General features: G+C 43.8%; 1 protein-coding gene across 1 annotated transcript; it reads right to left on the bottom strand.

Moving 5' to 3' along the window:
• Positions 1-267: 267 nt before the first annotated feature.
• LOC129324746 (gallinacin-13-like) lies at positions 268-1,605 on the bottom strand. The gene is made up of 2 exons (XM_054972169.1): positions 1,484-1,605; positions 268-527 (listed from the first exon to the last, which is right to left on the bottom strand). Exons 1-2 carry the CDS (start codon positions 1,539-1,541, stop codon positions 403-405), a joined length of 183 nt encoding a protein of 60 aa, XP_054828144.1. The 5' UTR covers positions 1,542-1,605; the 3' UTR covers positions 268-402.
• Between the last annotated feature and the right edge of the window lie 11,743 nt (positions 1,606-13,348).

Here is a 13,348-nt window from a genome sequence, read left to right as displayed (position 1 = left end):
TAAAACATTTAAAGAGGATAGCAGATAAATGCATAGAAACCTCCAACCACCTTCACTTGTTCAACTTGAATGAACTGGCTAAAGGAAAGTGGCTGAATATTGCCACCTACTGGTGTAATAGCATATTACTCTGAAGAGCGGTTTGACAGAAAATTGGGGCAAAGGTGGTGGTGTTTAAGGAAAACATCAAGTGTATTTTCAGTAAACATAAAGAAGAGTTAGCAATGGGCAGCAAAGCCCTAGAGGAAATGAATACAAACTGAAAACTCAAAAGACAACTCATAGTTTATGTAAAGATAGAAAAACCTCCTGATTTTGCTGGAGTCCAGGTTGAAAGGGGGGTAACTCTCAGACCTTTCCCTGGCCCTTCCTGAGCCTTCTGAACTCCCCGGCTGCTCTCCTTCACTTGCAGCAATGTTGCCGCCCACCAGTGCAGGTGCCAATGGGCCTTTCATTGTGGAAGCAAAGCCTTCTACAGCGTCCGTGCTTATTGTAGCATTCCAGGGTGTCATAAAGGTTTCCGTTTGCTACTTAGAAAAAACAAGTTCAGATTAGAGTGGAAATGAGACTCAGTATACAGTTGCAGTAGAAGAAAGTGGTGCCTGAGTTGGTAGGGAGGGTGGTGCCACTTCGGGGATGGAGCTCAGGAGGCTGTCCTATGCTGATTCAGACCATTGGCTCACCTAACTCAGTATGGTCTATCCTGATTGGCTCTAGCTTTCCAGGGCAAAGAAGGCCCTTTCCCATCACCTGCTTCCTAAGATCCTTTAACTGGAAATGCTGGGAATAAACCTGGTTCCTCCTAGAAGTAGAATACTGAGCTGTGGATGTAAAAGAACCTCTCCTACACTCCAGTCATTGGATTGGATACAGCGGTAGATCTGCTCTAATGGAAGGGGAAGATTTTTGCTGATTCCCACCTTCTAGTGCAGACCCCCATTTTGGGCCTCATGCTTTTCCAGGGGGGGGGGTCCCATTTTGGGCTGCATCAGGATAGGGAAGGTCAGAAAGTCCTTTGCAACTGTTGGAAAATACTGCAGGATCCAAAGGTTGTCAACAGGCATGAAGAAAAAGATATCCTGTCCCATTCACAGATGCTTAATAGAATGTTATTTACCAGGTGGTATAGTTTGCTTCCATGCCATAAAATGCTTCACCTGCCCACTTCCCCACTTTAAAAAGCCAGGACATTTTTCTCCAGGCCTGCTGGCAACCCCAAATCTATAACTTCATTCTGCTGCATGTGTTGATGCGTCCCTGATTCTTTCCCCGTTTTAAGATACTTTTTAACCCACTGGCCAAACTACATTACAGTGGAAAACATGAGCAGGGATGACACTTTGGCTCTTAATCTCTGCCCCCTCTTCTTCCTGTTTGCATTGATATAGAAAATATGGAGGATGCTGCCTTTGGAAAACAACACTTTCTGCTGCTATTTCTATTTGGGAGATCAGAAGTATTTTGCAGTATGTTGAGTCCTCACCTGGAACAGATAAGCAGATGAAGAGGAGAAGGATACCAAGAAGGTAGCAGATCCTCATGATGATTTCAAGTGAGCAAGCTGAGCTCTCAGCAGGATGGAGGAGTCCTGCAGGGTGAAGGCTATCAAGCGCCTGAGTGGACTGAACCAAAGACTCTCTGTACTTATATGCAGGAGGTTGGGAAACATTCCCGATAATGGACCAGGTAGGAGGCCAGTGTGGGAATCTTTCCAACACCAATTTCTGTAAATATAACCTTTTGCAATATCGTTAGATCAAGATGGGTAGCCGTGTTAGTCTGCCTGTAGCAGTAGAAGAGAGCAAGAGTCCAGTAGCACCTATAAGTAACATACCCTACCAAAAAATGTTTTAATGGTGCTACTGGACTCTTGCTCTTTTCTAGTTTTGCAGTGTGGCATTACCGCTAGATTAAGGCCAGCCTGCAAGGCATATGAATAAGGCCTATGGATGCTACTTTGGGCAGTGCAAAATCAGCCACAGACAGGAGGAGTATTATGGGAAGGATTAAGATCAGGGCTTTTTTTCTGGGAAAAGAGGTGGTGGAACTTAGTGGGTTGCCCTCGGCGAAAATGGTCACATGGCTGGTGGCCCCGCCCCCTGATCTCCAGACAGAGGGGAGTTTAGATTTCAAGAGGTTCTGGAACTCTGTTCTACCGCATTCCAGCTGAAAAAAAGCCCTGATTAAGATACTTCTGGAAACATATATGTGAATCTGTCATCTCAAAATGTGTCTAGCCAGTGTTGGATTTAATTAATCCTTTCTCCATTTGTGTATCACTGCTGCTGTTTCATTGCCCAGAGTTGGAAAGGGAGCTGAGATGTGACCATGGCCAATAATTTCAAGCCCAAACTAGATGTTACTTTTAACATGCGACCATCATAGGGACTTGCAGCCAAACAGCACTGCAAGTTCCCCCTGAAGCACTGCAGGGGTCCAAGTCTGGTTGGAACTGCAGGGTTTCTGCCTTCCAGCCTCCCCATGCCATTTATTGACCTGAAATCACCCCGGGGAGTGCTGTTAGCCCTGTTGGGTGGCTGCACACGCAGCACTGAATGACCCAAGTAATGACTGTGATATAGAGATGGATTAGGGCTTCAGAAAGACCATGGGGCCTGCCAGCAAGAAACTGCTGTGGGGGCATGTACATCCCCCCCCCCCGCCTCCCAGTACTGCCAAGTAGTGAGCTGCCCATGACAAAGGAGTCCAAAAGATGTTATCCCTACCCCATGCCACCATCACCTTGTTCTTATTTCTCGTTCTCTTTGAAACCAGGCTTCAGTCTGGAGGCCGAACTATTTCTTTGTAACCTCCCACTAGCTGGAGGGTGACACACACACCCCAAACTGGGATGGATATCACATTTTGAAAGCTGGAGACAGATTCCTGGCAGGGGAAGATCTCATATTATTAGTTCCCACTAATGCAACACCCTCTGATCAGTTCTAACCATTATCAGGCGACCCTCTTAGTAAAGGAAGGGCAGTCAGCACCCATAATATCATTTCTATGAATTTAAGGACCATTTGAGAGCTGCTTTATTATGAGATTAATATTTACTGATGAGCTTCAGAAAGTTGGGTAGAAATAGGTGAAATAAGTAAACACACAGTACCTTATTCTATAATGTTCTTGGTGCTTTACAAACTAAGGGTCTGATTAGATGACACATTAAACATAAGACCTGATGCTCACCTTTCAGATAACACGAGGGAGGTGCAATGTGGCTCCCAAGCATGCCCAGAAGCAGGAAAAAGCCATGGCAGGTGGGAGGGGGATGGCTGTTTGCAGCAGTAAGACAACACCCCTCCCTCACAGCCCTTTTCTGCTAGTGAAAGTGTGTGGGGTGGAAGGGAGAGAATGATGAAGCCACTCCTGCCTCTGCACACACTTGAGAGCCAGTTTGGTGTAGTGGTTAAGAGCACAGGACTCTAATCTGGAGAGCTGGGTTTGATTCCCTGCTCCTCCACTGGAAGCCAGCTGGGTGACCTTGGGTTAGTCACAGCTTCTAGCTCTCTCAGCCCCACCCACCTCACAGGGTGTTTTGTTGTGGGGATAATAACATGCTTTGTGAACTGCTCTGAGTGGGTGTCAAGTCATCCTGAAGGGCAGTATATAAATCAAATATTATTATTATTATTATTATTATTATTATTATTATTATTATTATTATTATTATTATTATTGATTTGTGCCCCCCATAATATTTTAAAGGTGAGCATCAGGTCACATGTTAAATATGAGTTTGATTGGGGTTTGATGCATTGTCTAATCAGACCCTAACATGTGCAAAGGTACATTATTTGTGAATATGGAGGGTCTATTTAGCTATCATATTTAGCTATCATGGCTAGAAGGAGAATTAGGTGAGCTTCATCACAGGGGAGCCCTGACCTGGATAGCTCAGATCTCAGAAGCTAAGCAGGGCTGGCCTTGGTTAGTACTTGGATGGAAGACCTCTAACGAAGACCTGGGTCGCAGAGGCAGGCAATGGCAAACCACCTCTGTTAGTCTCTTGCCTTGAAAACCCCACCAGGGGTTGCGATAAGTCAGCTATAATTTGAGGGCACTCTCCCCTCCCATCACAGGGGAAAGGGTGCTTGTGAAGAGGGGTCAGTGGTGATGCCCTCACAGAACAGTGCATGATATAAGTAAAGGGATTTTCAGGTCAAAAATGCCTGCTTGTTGGCTTCAACTTAGTCAAAGGCTGCTACTTATTTTGCTGAGTAGGGAATTTGCTCAGAGGACTCTTACAAACAAACACTTGGAACAGAACCCAGCCCTTTGCAGCTTTAAACATGATGATTGTTTACTCTGGTTTTCCTCATTTCCTGGCCAAGGGGAACCGCCCCCTCCCCCCCCCCTGTTCTGTTTCCACCTGACCCTTCTTGGTAGGCAAACAGAGACTTTGATAGTGAGATATCTGCAGCTCAGCTATCAATACCTGCTATGTACTGAAACAGGTTTCGGGCTGGAGTTACTTACTTGCTGAATTCTGTCATATGGCCCACTGGTTGGAAATCTGCATAATATTGTCTGGGACAGAAAATCAGTTGGAAGGAATCCCCAAAGTACATTCAACCTCTCCCTCCCAAATACATCTGGCTCCAATTCTGGCAATATTCTCCAATAGACCTCTGCCCAAATTTCCCTTTTAAATCTCTAGAAGTGAATGACGTTGGACAACCTTGCAAGATAGTTTATTCCCCCTTATTCTAATATCTTTTAATCCACTGCAAATTCTGCATGAAAAAGGTTCTGATTTTGCAATCACAAGCTGTATTTATGTTTTTGCTGATTCACACTGACATTCCTAGCCAGTGCAGTGGTTGGATTATGACGAGGCCCTGGTTCAGGGCCACAATCCACCATGATGGTCACTAGGTGATCATGAGCTAGTCACTCTCCTTTAGGCTCACCTACCTCGCAAGACTGTTGTGATGATAAAATGGAGGCGGGGAGAATCCCACAAAGAGCCATCCCGAGCCCCTTGGAGGAAGGGTGAGATGAAGATATATTAGGTAAATATGGGGTTATCCCACTGTGCTCTTAGCTTACCCTCCAAAAAATATTCAGGAAACAGAATTGCTCAAAAATCACATGTGAAGAAGGGGAACTATCGGTCTCCCATGCAGAGAAGGTATTTGTCTTCCTTTTTAGTACTTCCCAGTAGCATGCAAAGCTGCCCTTTGTGATAAAGAAGAGGCATCCTGCACATGTTCAAAGATACTCTTATTATGATTTCCACATACTGACAACAGATTTGGGAGTTCAATCCTGGTGCCATATCTTGATCATTCTATTTTTCAAAATTTGCTGTAGAGTTTCTTACTGACTGGTCTTTCGGTTACATGAACCCGGTGCCAATTCATGCAGAGGTTTCCTTTGGCTGCAGAACAGTCTTCTGTTGGGGTTTCTTACAGCACAATCTTTTGGTCTTGGAGCAGGTCCCAATCTGTACTTCACCATCCTTGCAGGTATCTTTTTTACAAGTGCCACCTCGAAATAAGCAGCCCAGTGTGACAAAGTCTCCTCTGCCTATGTGGGAAGGAAACAGAAATACTATGCTGTGGTTGTTGCCATTGTAACAGTGATTTGGCCCCAAAAGTCATCTCGTACAAGGAGGAACGCACACGAGTTAATCCCAGCCAGGGGATAATGTCTGAATCTGGTATCCATTCTTGTGTGCCATCTTCATTTTTCCCAGGAAGGCCTCCTGTTTAAGGAATGTTTGGCAACATTCCAGGCTTGAGCCTTTTTGGCCATTGCCCCAGGATTCTGGAACAGCTTCCTGGAAAAGATCAGAGAGGCTCCTACTCTCCCAGCTTTCTAGCAAGGCTGTAAGAGAGTTATTCCAGAGGGCTTGGGGGTGGGGCAACCTAAGCCCAGGTAACTGGGTTTAGGTTGCTCCCCTACTCTGCTGATGGAGGAATAAGGTGTTTTTAAATTTTTAAAAGTGTTTTAATATCTTTTTTTCATTTTTTGTTCTAGCAAATGGATTTAATGTTAGCATTACCCACCTTGGGTCCTGAGATGCTTAGAAGAAAGGTGAGCTTACAAATATTTTAAATAGATGTAACATAACCTATGGCATTGTTTATTGAAATGTCTTTGATACTGACTGTACTCATCTGACACTATGTAATCTGCCTTGAGTCTCAGTGAGAAAAGTGGACTATAAATGGAAAGAAAGAAAGAACCTTCCACGACTGCTAAACTTACTCAGGACTGGAGTCTTTAGCAGTAGAAAAGAGCAAGAGTCCAGTAGCACCTATAAGACTAACCAGATTTTTGGAAGGGTATGAGCTTTTGTGAGTCACAGCTCACTTCTTCAGATATACTGGACTCTTGCTCAATTCCAGGCTCAGCAACCAACCCGGATACAAACGCTGGGATGCAAATCCCCAGGAAACGTGTGTGCCTTCTTACACAGTCTGACCTCTAATGAACCTCTAGCGTGTGGGGTGGGGGGAGGGGGAGAAGCTTTAGCAAAGGAGGAAGTGGGCATCTAGAAACGTATTGGCTGGTGCCATATTGGGGGTCACTGGTTTGTATCTTTGAAACAAGATGCTTTTTTTTTTGGTATAATAACTCAGAAGTATTATGGTACAGACACAGGCATCAAGTAGTCTGCATCACAGATTACATCATTAGAAGCATCACTAGGCCTCGATGCCACCTCAATTCATAATACAGGATCTCATTTAAAATTAATTTTATTTCTCTGGCAGATTCTTCTATCGGATTGAAACACACCCATTCTAAATTAATTAGGTGGGAATCCATCCACCTCTATATAACAAGCATGAAGATCAGGTATTATAAAGAAAGCATTCCATGCAATCAATGGGTGTTATATCTTTAAAAAAAAAAACCTGGTGGATATTTTACCTGAACTAGGCAGGAATGCCAAGAAGAGACCAGCAAAGAGAAGACAAAGAAACTGCATGGTGGACAGTGTTATTGGCTGGGATGTAATCTAGAAAGGTAAGACAAGAAATTAAAATAGTTATCTGCATTTTTATGATTGCTAATGGTTCTTAACTGTGATAGTGCTGTTTACCTAACATTATTAATATTAAGTGTCCCTTTAGGGGAAGGAAACATGAACATCAGAGCCTCTTTAGAAAAGAGTAGGGGCCTTTCCTCTGCCTCCCCACCTGAGGCAAACTAAATACTTTATTATGTCAATTGAATGCAAATCCTGAATTTTTACACAGAAAAGCAAATAGAGAAATGGGAGTGTCAATGAACTGTCTCGAGTTGCCAGAGAGAGGAGGCTTTCAGCGTTATATACTGCAGCACTTTTAAGGAAGCAACATTTATTAAGTATGACGAGCTCTGATTATTTACAGACAATAGCCTGTTAATGGACAAATTTCCATATTAATGTGGGCAAGACCACTTTGAGCCACTATGAATGGCAAGAAAGGCAGGGAATAACTATTTTGCTAAAGAAAATAAAACACAACAACTGTATAATAAATGCCTTGCTCATTCAAACCTAATGACCACGTAACAAGTCTTGATTTGATACCCAGATGATATTGTTAAACTAACCGTCTCCAGGTTGTAGCAGTGTCAGTCCCATAGGAAGGATTAAATGTTTCCTCCAGACCTCTTATGAGTTCTGAGTTCTACTAGGTCATAATAAGAAGGTCAAGGGACCCAAAGTTCTGTACAGAACAAGGAGAAGGGAGATTGTTTGCTGAGCAAACTTTTTGCTGTAATGCACAGATAAAAGTAGGCAACATAGTCTTAGGGTTGCCACATTGCAACTTGGACATGGTCCTGCCATCTCCCACTAAGGTGGAGTGTATGGAGATAGGGTTGCCAACCTTTGGTTGGGAAATTCCTGGAGATTTTGCTGGTGAATGTTTGCTAAGGTCAGAGTTTGGGGAGGGAAGGGAGCTGTGATGGCACAGGGTCTGTGCATCCTTAGCTGCCATTTCCTCTGGGGAAATTGATTCCTCTAGTATGGAGATTAATTGTAATTCTGGGACACCTACAGTTCCCAGCCGGAAGTTGGTAACCCTACATGATGTGTCTCCTTTACTCTGTTCTCTCCATATTTCTGTTTTCTGTCTCCTCTCTCCCGCAGTGTTTGGAGTATTAGAGTTTTGCTTGCCATTGGTATTGTGCAATTTGGACCACAGGATCAGGGAAGGACAGGCAAAAGTAGCTCGTGGCTGTTTCAGTGAAAGATTTCAGAGTGTCTGGGGTGCAGCATGGCCAATCCTATGTGTTATGCAGAAGTCCCATGATGTGGGACTTCTGTGCTCTGTGCTCATCAATCACTCTGTGCTCATCAATCACAATGTTTTCCTGCTACGCAATACTTTTCTGTTTCCTATTGCACCATACTTTTCTGTTTTTTGTGTGCTTTTACAACTGAAATCGCTTTGCATTGTTATGAAATCACTTTGCATTGTCCTGATGTTTGCCTCAGATCACATCAGATTGGTGTGTGTGTATGTGTGCCAGGGCCTTTAACAAAAACAATTCTAATATGTGTGTCACATGTTAACTTCATATTATGCAAAGAATGGATAAGAATGGATCCGCACAGACAAATCTTAAATAGCATGTATGCTATTTATTTCCATTTAGCCAATGTTCAGTAACATTTGCACTGAGCCTATAGAGAACAAGAAACTAACATTATTTAAAAGATCCAGTCATTAGAAACATATAGTTTGGGGAGTTTTATTTCAAAATCCTATTGATGGAAATCGTGTGCAGATGCCCAGTATATGTAAAAATGAGCATACAGTGGGGAGATTCATGCCTGCAATCTAAGACCCTATCCCTATAGATCTCTGTGTGCCTTGGGGAAAGTTAGATGACATTTGTTATATCATAGCAAGTTGTGAATTTGGTGATGTTCCCTTATTGAACTGTTTAGTATTTCCCCCCTGATCCCTTTAGGCCGAAAAGCCTGTGTAGTAGTTTAGTTTCATTTTCCCTTCATGTTGTGGGCTGTTTGTTCTCTACCAAGCAGGGGCCAGGGAAGGCCCTGCTTTTGTTAAATAAAACTCTCAAACCTTTAGACATGGCGTGCTGACGGAATTATTACAACTTTCATGAAAAGATGTGTGTGTGTTTTTAAAAAACGACCCCCCCTCCCAGTGGTTCTAATGGAAAAACTGAACCTGGGGAGGCTGGGGGTGGGGAGCTCTCATGAAATGCTTTCAATGTCATCTTTTTACTCGTGCAAAATATGTAGTCTGGACACTTTTATGTAAGACAATTTACAGCATTAATAATGGCCGGGGTGGTGGTATGCTCAGGTACGTGGTACTGGTAGCTCTTTCCACAGTACTGGCATCTCTTGGGCTTGGGCTCCCAAGGCACAGAACTTCATGAGTACAAGCAGGGCTGGCAAGAGCACACACGGAGGGCAGTTTCATCTCCCTGCTGTCTCTGCTTCCTCTCTGCTTGTTCCTCCTCCTCCCACCGTTGCCACCCATCTGATTCCTCCCCCCCCCTTTTTGCTCCCCCCACTGACTTCTTGCTCTCTTCCCCTCAACCTTACCGATGCTGCTTTCTCCTCTTCTCCTCAGCTACTCATTTTTTTAAAAGCCCCATTAACTGTTGTCAACTGGACAGGAGAAAAATGTTCTGACTATTTAACCAGAGGAGTTAGCCGTGTTAGTCTGTAGTTGCAAAATCGTCAAAAGTCCAGTAGCACCTTTAAGACTAACCAACTTTATTGAGGCATCTGACGAGAGCTGTGGTTCTCAAAAGCTTATGCCTCAATAAACTTGGTTAGTCTTAAAGGTGCTACTGGACTTTTTACTGATTATTTAATAAAGTAAATGGCAAATATTTTGTGAAAGAAGAAGAAATGGAAACAAGGAATAACGTTTTAATGGTAAGAGAAATTTTGAAAGCTTTATTGGCTGCCAGGTTCAAAATCTGGCTGAGAGATCCAAATGAGTAACAGTCAAAGAAAACGATCTGGTGTTCCCTCTCAACATGTTACAATGTCTTGGGATGCAAGTCTGGAAATGTTTGCATTTGATTAGAAAAATGGTGCTTCTCCGAATTGGGCAGCTCCCTGTGTATCCTCAAGGCTGTCAGATTTCTCTAATGAAATTTTGCAGCAATAAATTACAGGATAGAAACAATATTGGCCAGTTGAAGTTTCCTCTTCAGGGCATTGTCCAAGTCTGCAGCTGTGGTATGGAGGATCACAGTTTGGCTTTTGTTCTTGAAGATTTCCTGTGGAAAGGAAGAAAGTGCTTGCCAGTCAAACTAGGTAGGAAGCCCACCTGGGTTGCTTTCATGTAGAGACGATTCCCTGTTGTGGACACCTTGCCACTGAGAATTAGATCTCCCATTTATCTGTCTGAGACAGGGAACCATCCTCCCACAGCTAAGCATATGCAACATACACAGCATCTTCATTGCCCTCTTCATGCACCTGTAAAAGTAGCACCTCTGTAAAACTCGTGCTATGTGAAGGCAACACTTCTCTCCCCAATTGTTTGCCTCCCAGCTGGTACTGAGAGAGATACTGTTGCATGTATACATTTGTGCCATGCATGTTGCATGCAAATGCACAAACACACAACTACAGGTGCATTGGGAAAGAAGCAAAAACTATTCTGTGGGAGGTGAGATTAAAAAATTAAATGAGTGAATTTATAATGAAATCAGAAATGCTGTCTATGAGTCAATCAGTTGTGGCAGTCAAGGCTTCAGGAATTCTGAAGCCCATACATGGATCCAGGAGCAACCTTGACCATTGTATGCCTGGATCTGATGATTCTAGATAATTCAATCATGTTATTCTGTAAAAGATGTTTTATACCAAATGAGGTCATTGGTCTATCATGCTACTCTGCCTAGTGGTGGCTTCCCATTCTACTACTTAGATCCTTTAACTGGAGACTAAACCTTGAACCTTCTGCTCAGAAGGGTTATTAAGTTGATAGCCCTATCCTCCATGAATCTGTCTATTCCCCCTTTAAATAATAACTGTTTTTCTAGACAGATTAGTGCTCCACTCAGAGCAGTGACAAACACAGAGTTACTAATATCCCCAGCTGGGGAGTTGGGGCTGAGAGGAGTGGCTTATGATAATGATAATGATAATGATGACAACATTTGATTTATATACCACCCTTCAGGGCAACTTAACACCAACTCAGAGTGGTTCACAAAGTGTTGTTATTATCCTCCTAGAAGCTGTGACTTACCCAAGGTCACCCAGCTCCTTCTTACCTAAGGCCAGCTCCTGAGCTCATGGCAGTAGTGGGATTTGAACTAGCAGAGTGCTGGATCACAGTCCAGTTGCTTAACTACTGTGCTACAGCAGCTAAGCAGTGGCTGTCACTGTGGCAGCAGCACAAAAGATCATGCCTTATGACTAGACATGGGCACGAACAGCATTACGAACAGAAAAAACCAATGAACAGCTCAATCTGCTGTTCTCGAACAAGCTGTTCATGAAGCCCCATCCTAAATGAACAGGTGGTCCTTGCAAGCCTCCCTTGGCAAGCCAGACAGTCTGGCACCTGCTGCAATCAATCCCCTTGGCAACTGGAGGCAGGGAGGGACTGAACTCTGTCTGAACTCCTTCTGGCTTTAACCCTTCAAAGTACTTCCAGCAGAGAGTCCTGTTTTTGCCACTGTGAAGAGAAAATGACAGCCAATGGGGAGACTGTGGATTATACCTTTCCTGGGGTGCAATCTCTCTGAAACTTGGGGGGTCTTCAGAGACAGTGAGTACTATGTCCCCTGCAAATTTGGTGGGTATTGGACATTGGGAAGGTCACTTTTATAACCCCTCAAACTAGCTGCCAGCAGACACTGCTGTTTTTGCCTGGACAGGGCCCTTTTAACTATCAGCTGGCAGTCGGCAGGGGGGAATTCCCACCCTGCTGCCTGCCAGCTGATAGTTTAAAGGGATCTTTAAAGGGCCAGGTAAGTGGGTTTGAGGGGAGGGAGGCTAAGTGTGTGGGGGGGTTGGGGTTGGGGGTGGTTCTAGCGCCCACGAACAACGAACATGTCCAGGAACAGTTCATGTTTGTCCATGTTCGTTGTTCGTTGTTCATGGACAACGAACAGCGTGTTCGGTTTTTTTTTTCTGTTCATGCTCATGTCTACTTATGACTGGTTCAGACATTCCTGTGCACATTTATGGGAGGGAACCACTAAGGAACTAAAAACACAGATAGAACTTTGAAATCACTCAATAAGATCTCAAGCATCATACTTCCTGATGAAGTCAGTTTGGACATTCAGCCACTAGACATCATGTCAGATAATCAAAGATTGGTCCACACTTGGACATTTATTTCTTGATGACTGGGTATCAAGGAGGAAAGAATGATCACAAATCAATAGGTTTGCTGCCTCCAAGTGGGGCCAGTAGTTCTCTTGGAATTACTGCAGATCTCCAGAATACAGAGATCAGTTTCCCTGGAAGAAAATGGCATCTTTGGAGAGTAGACCCTATGGCAGGGGTCCTGAACTTTTTTGAACCTGTGGGCACTTTGGGAATTTTGACACTGGGTAGTGAGCACACCCACAAAACAGCTGTCAGAAGATGTGGAGCCAACCACAAAATGTCAGTGTTAGGCCATACATAGGACTAATAGTTAACTCTTCAATATTTCAGCAGACCTCTGTTTAACCGGATGCTTTAAAATGAACATATTGTTAAAAACATTTTCTTGCATACATACATCTTACCTTCAGTCATGCAATAAAGATCCTTGTGCTATGGTGGCAGCTGCTGCCAAAGCAGAAAAAAAAATCTGCATAGCCAACCAGATCTCTAGTGGCCAATCAGAAGCCCTGCTGGGCAAAAGCCCCATCTGGTTCAGCCCACTTTCTAAAACATTTAGTAGGTGCCAGGAAAGGTGTCACAGATGCCATTGTGCACCCAGGCTCCATGTTGGAGACCCTTGCTCTTTGACATTACGTCTTTGCCGAGCTCCCTCACCAGGCACTCAAATCTCCATTAATTTTCCAAGTTGGAGTTGGCAACGTTACAAATTGAGTTTCACTGGTGGTATTTTCATAGTGCCTGGCATCAACTGAATCAATCCAGTCAGCTCACAGGACTCTGCAAGCCATTAAGCCACAAGTCAGCATGAGATGAAAAAGATATGTATGAACCTAATAACTGGATCAACCTCATTTGTGAACTCCTGTATGTCTAGGACATTTTTGGAAGATCTTACCTGGAGCAGGCAGCGCCATGTAGACAAGAAGAACCAGCAAAAAAGTATTCATTGCTTCAGGTCTGGGCAAGAGGATGAGAGAATGATAGGAAAACCCAGCCTTTCCCCCAAGTTATTAGCTTCTGTCTTTATTTGGAGCTGCTTGCTAGAAG

The sequence above is a fragment of the Eublepharis macularius genome, chromosome 1 (assembly GCF_028583425.1).
Source record: "Eublepharis macularius isolate TG4126 chromosome 1, MPM_Emac_v1.0, whole genome shotgun sequence".
Taxonomy (NCBI): Eukaryota; Metazoa; Chordata; class Lepidosauria; order Squamata; family Eublepharidae; genus Eublepharis; species Eublepharis macularius.
Note: the sequence above shows the minus strand (reverse complement) of the source record. Positions and strands in the feature narration are given on the sequence as shown.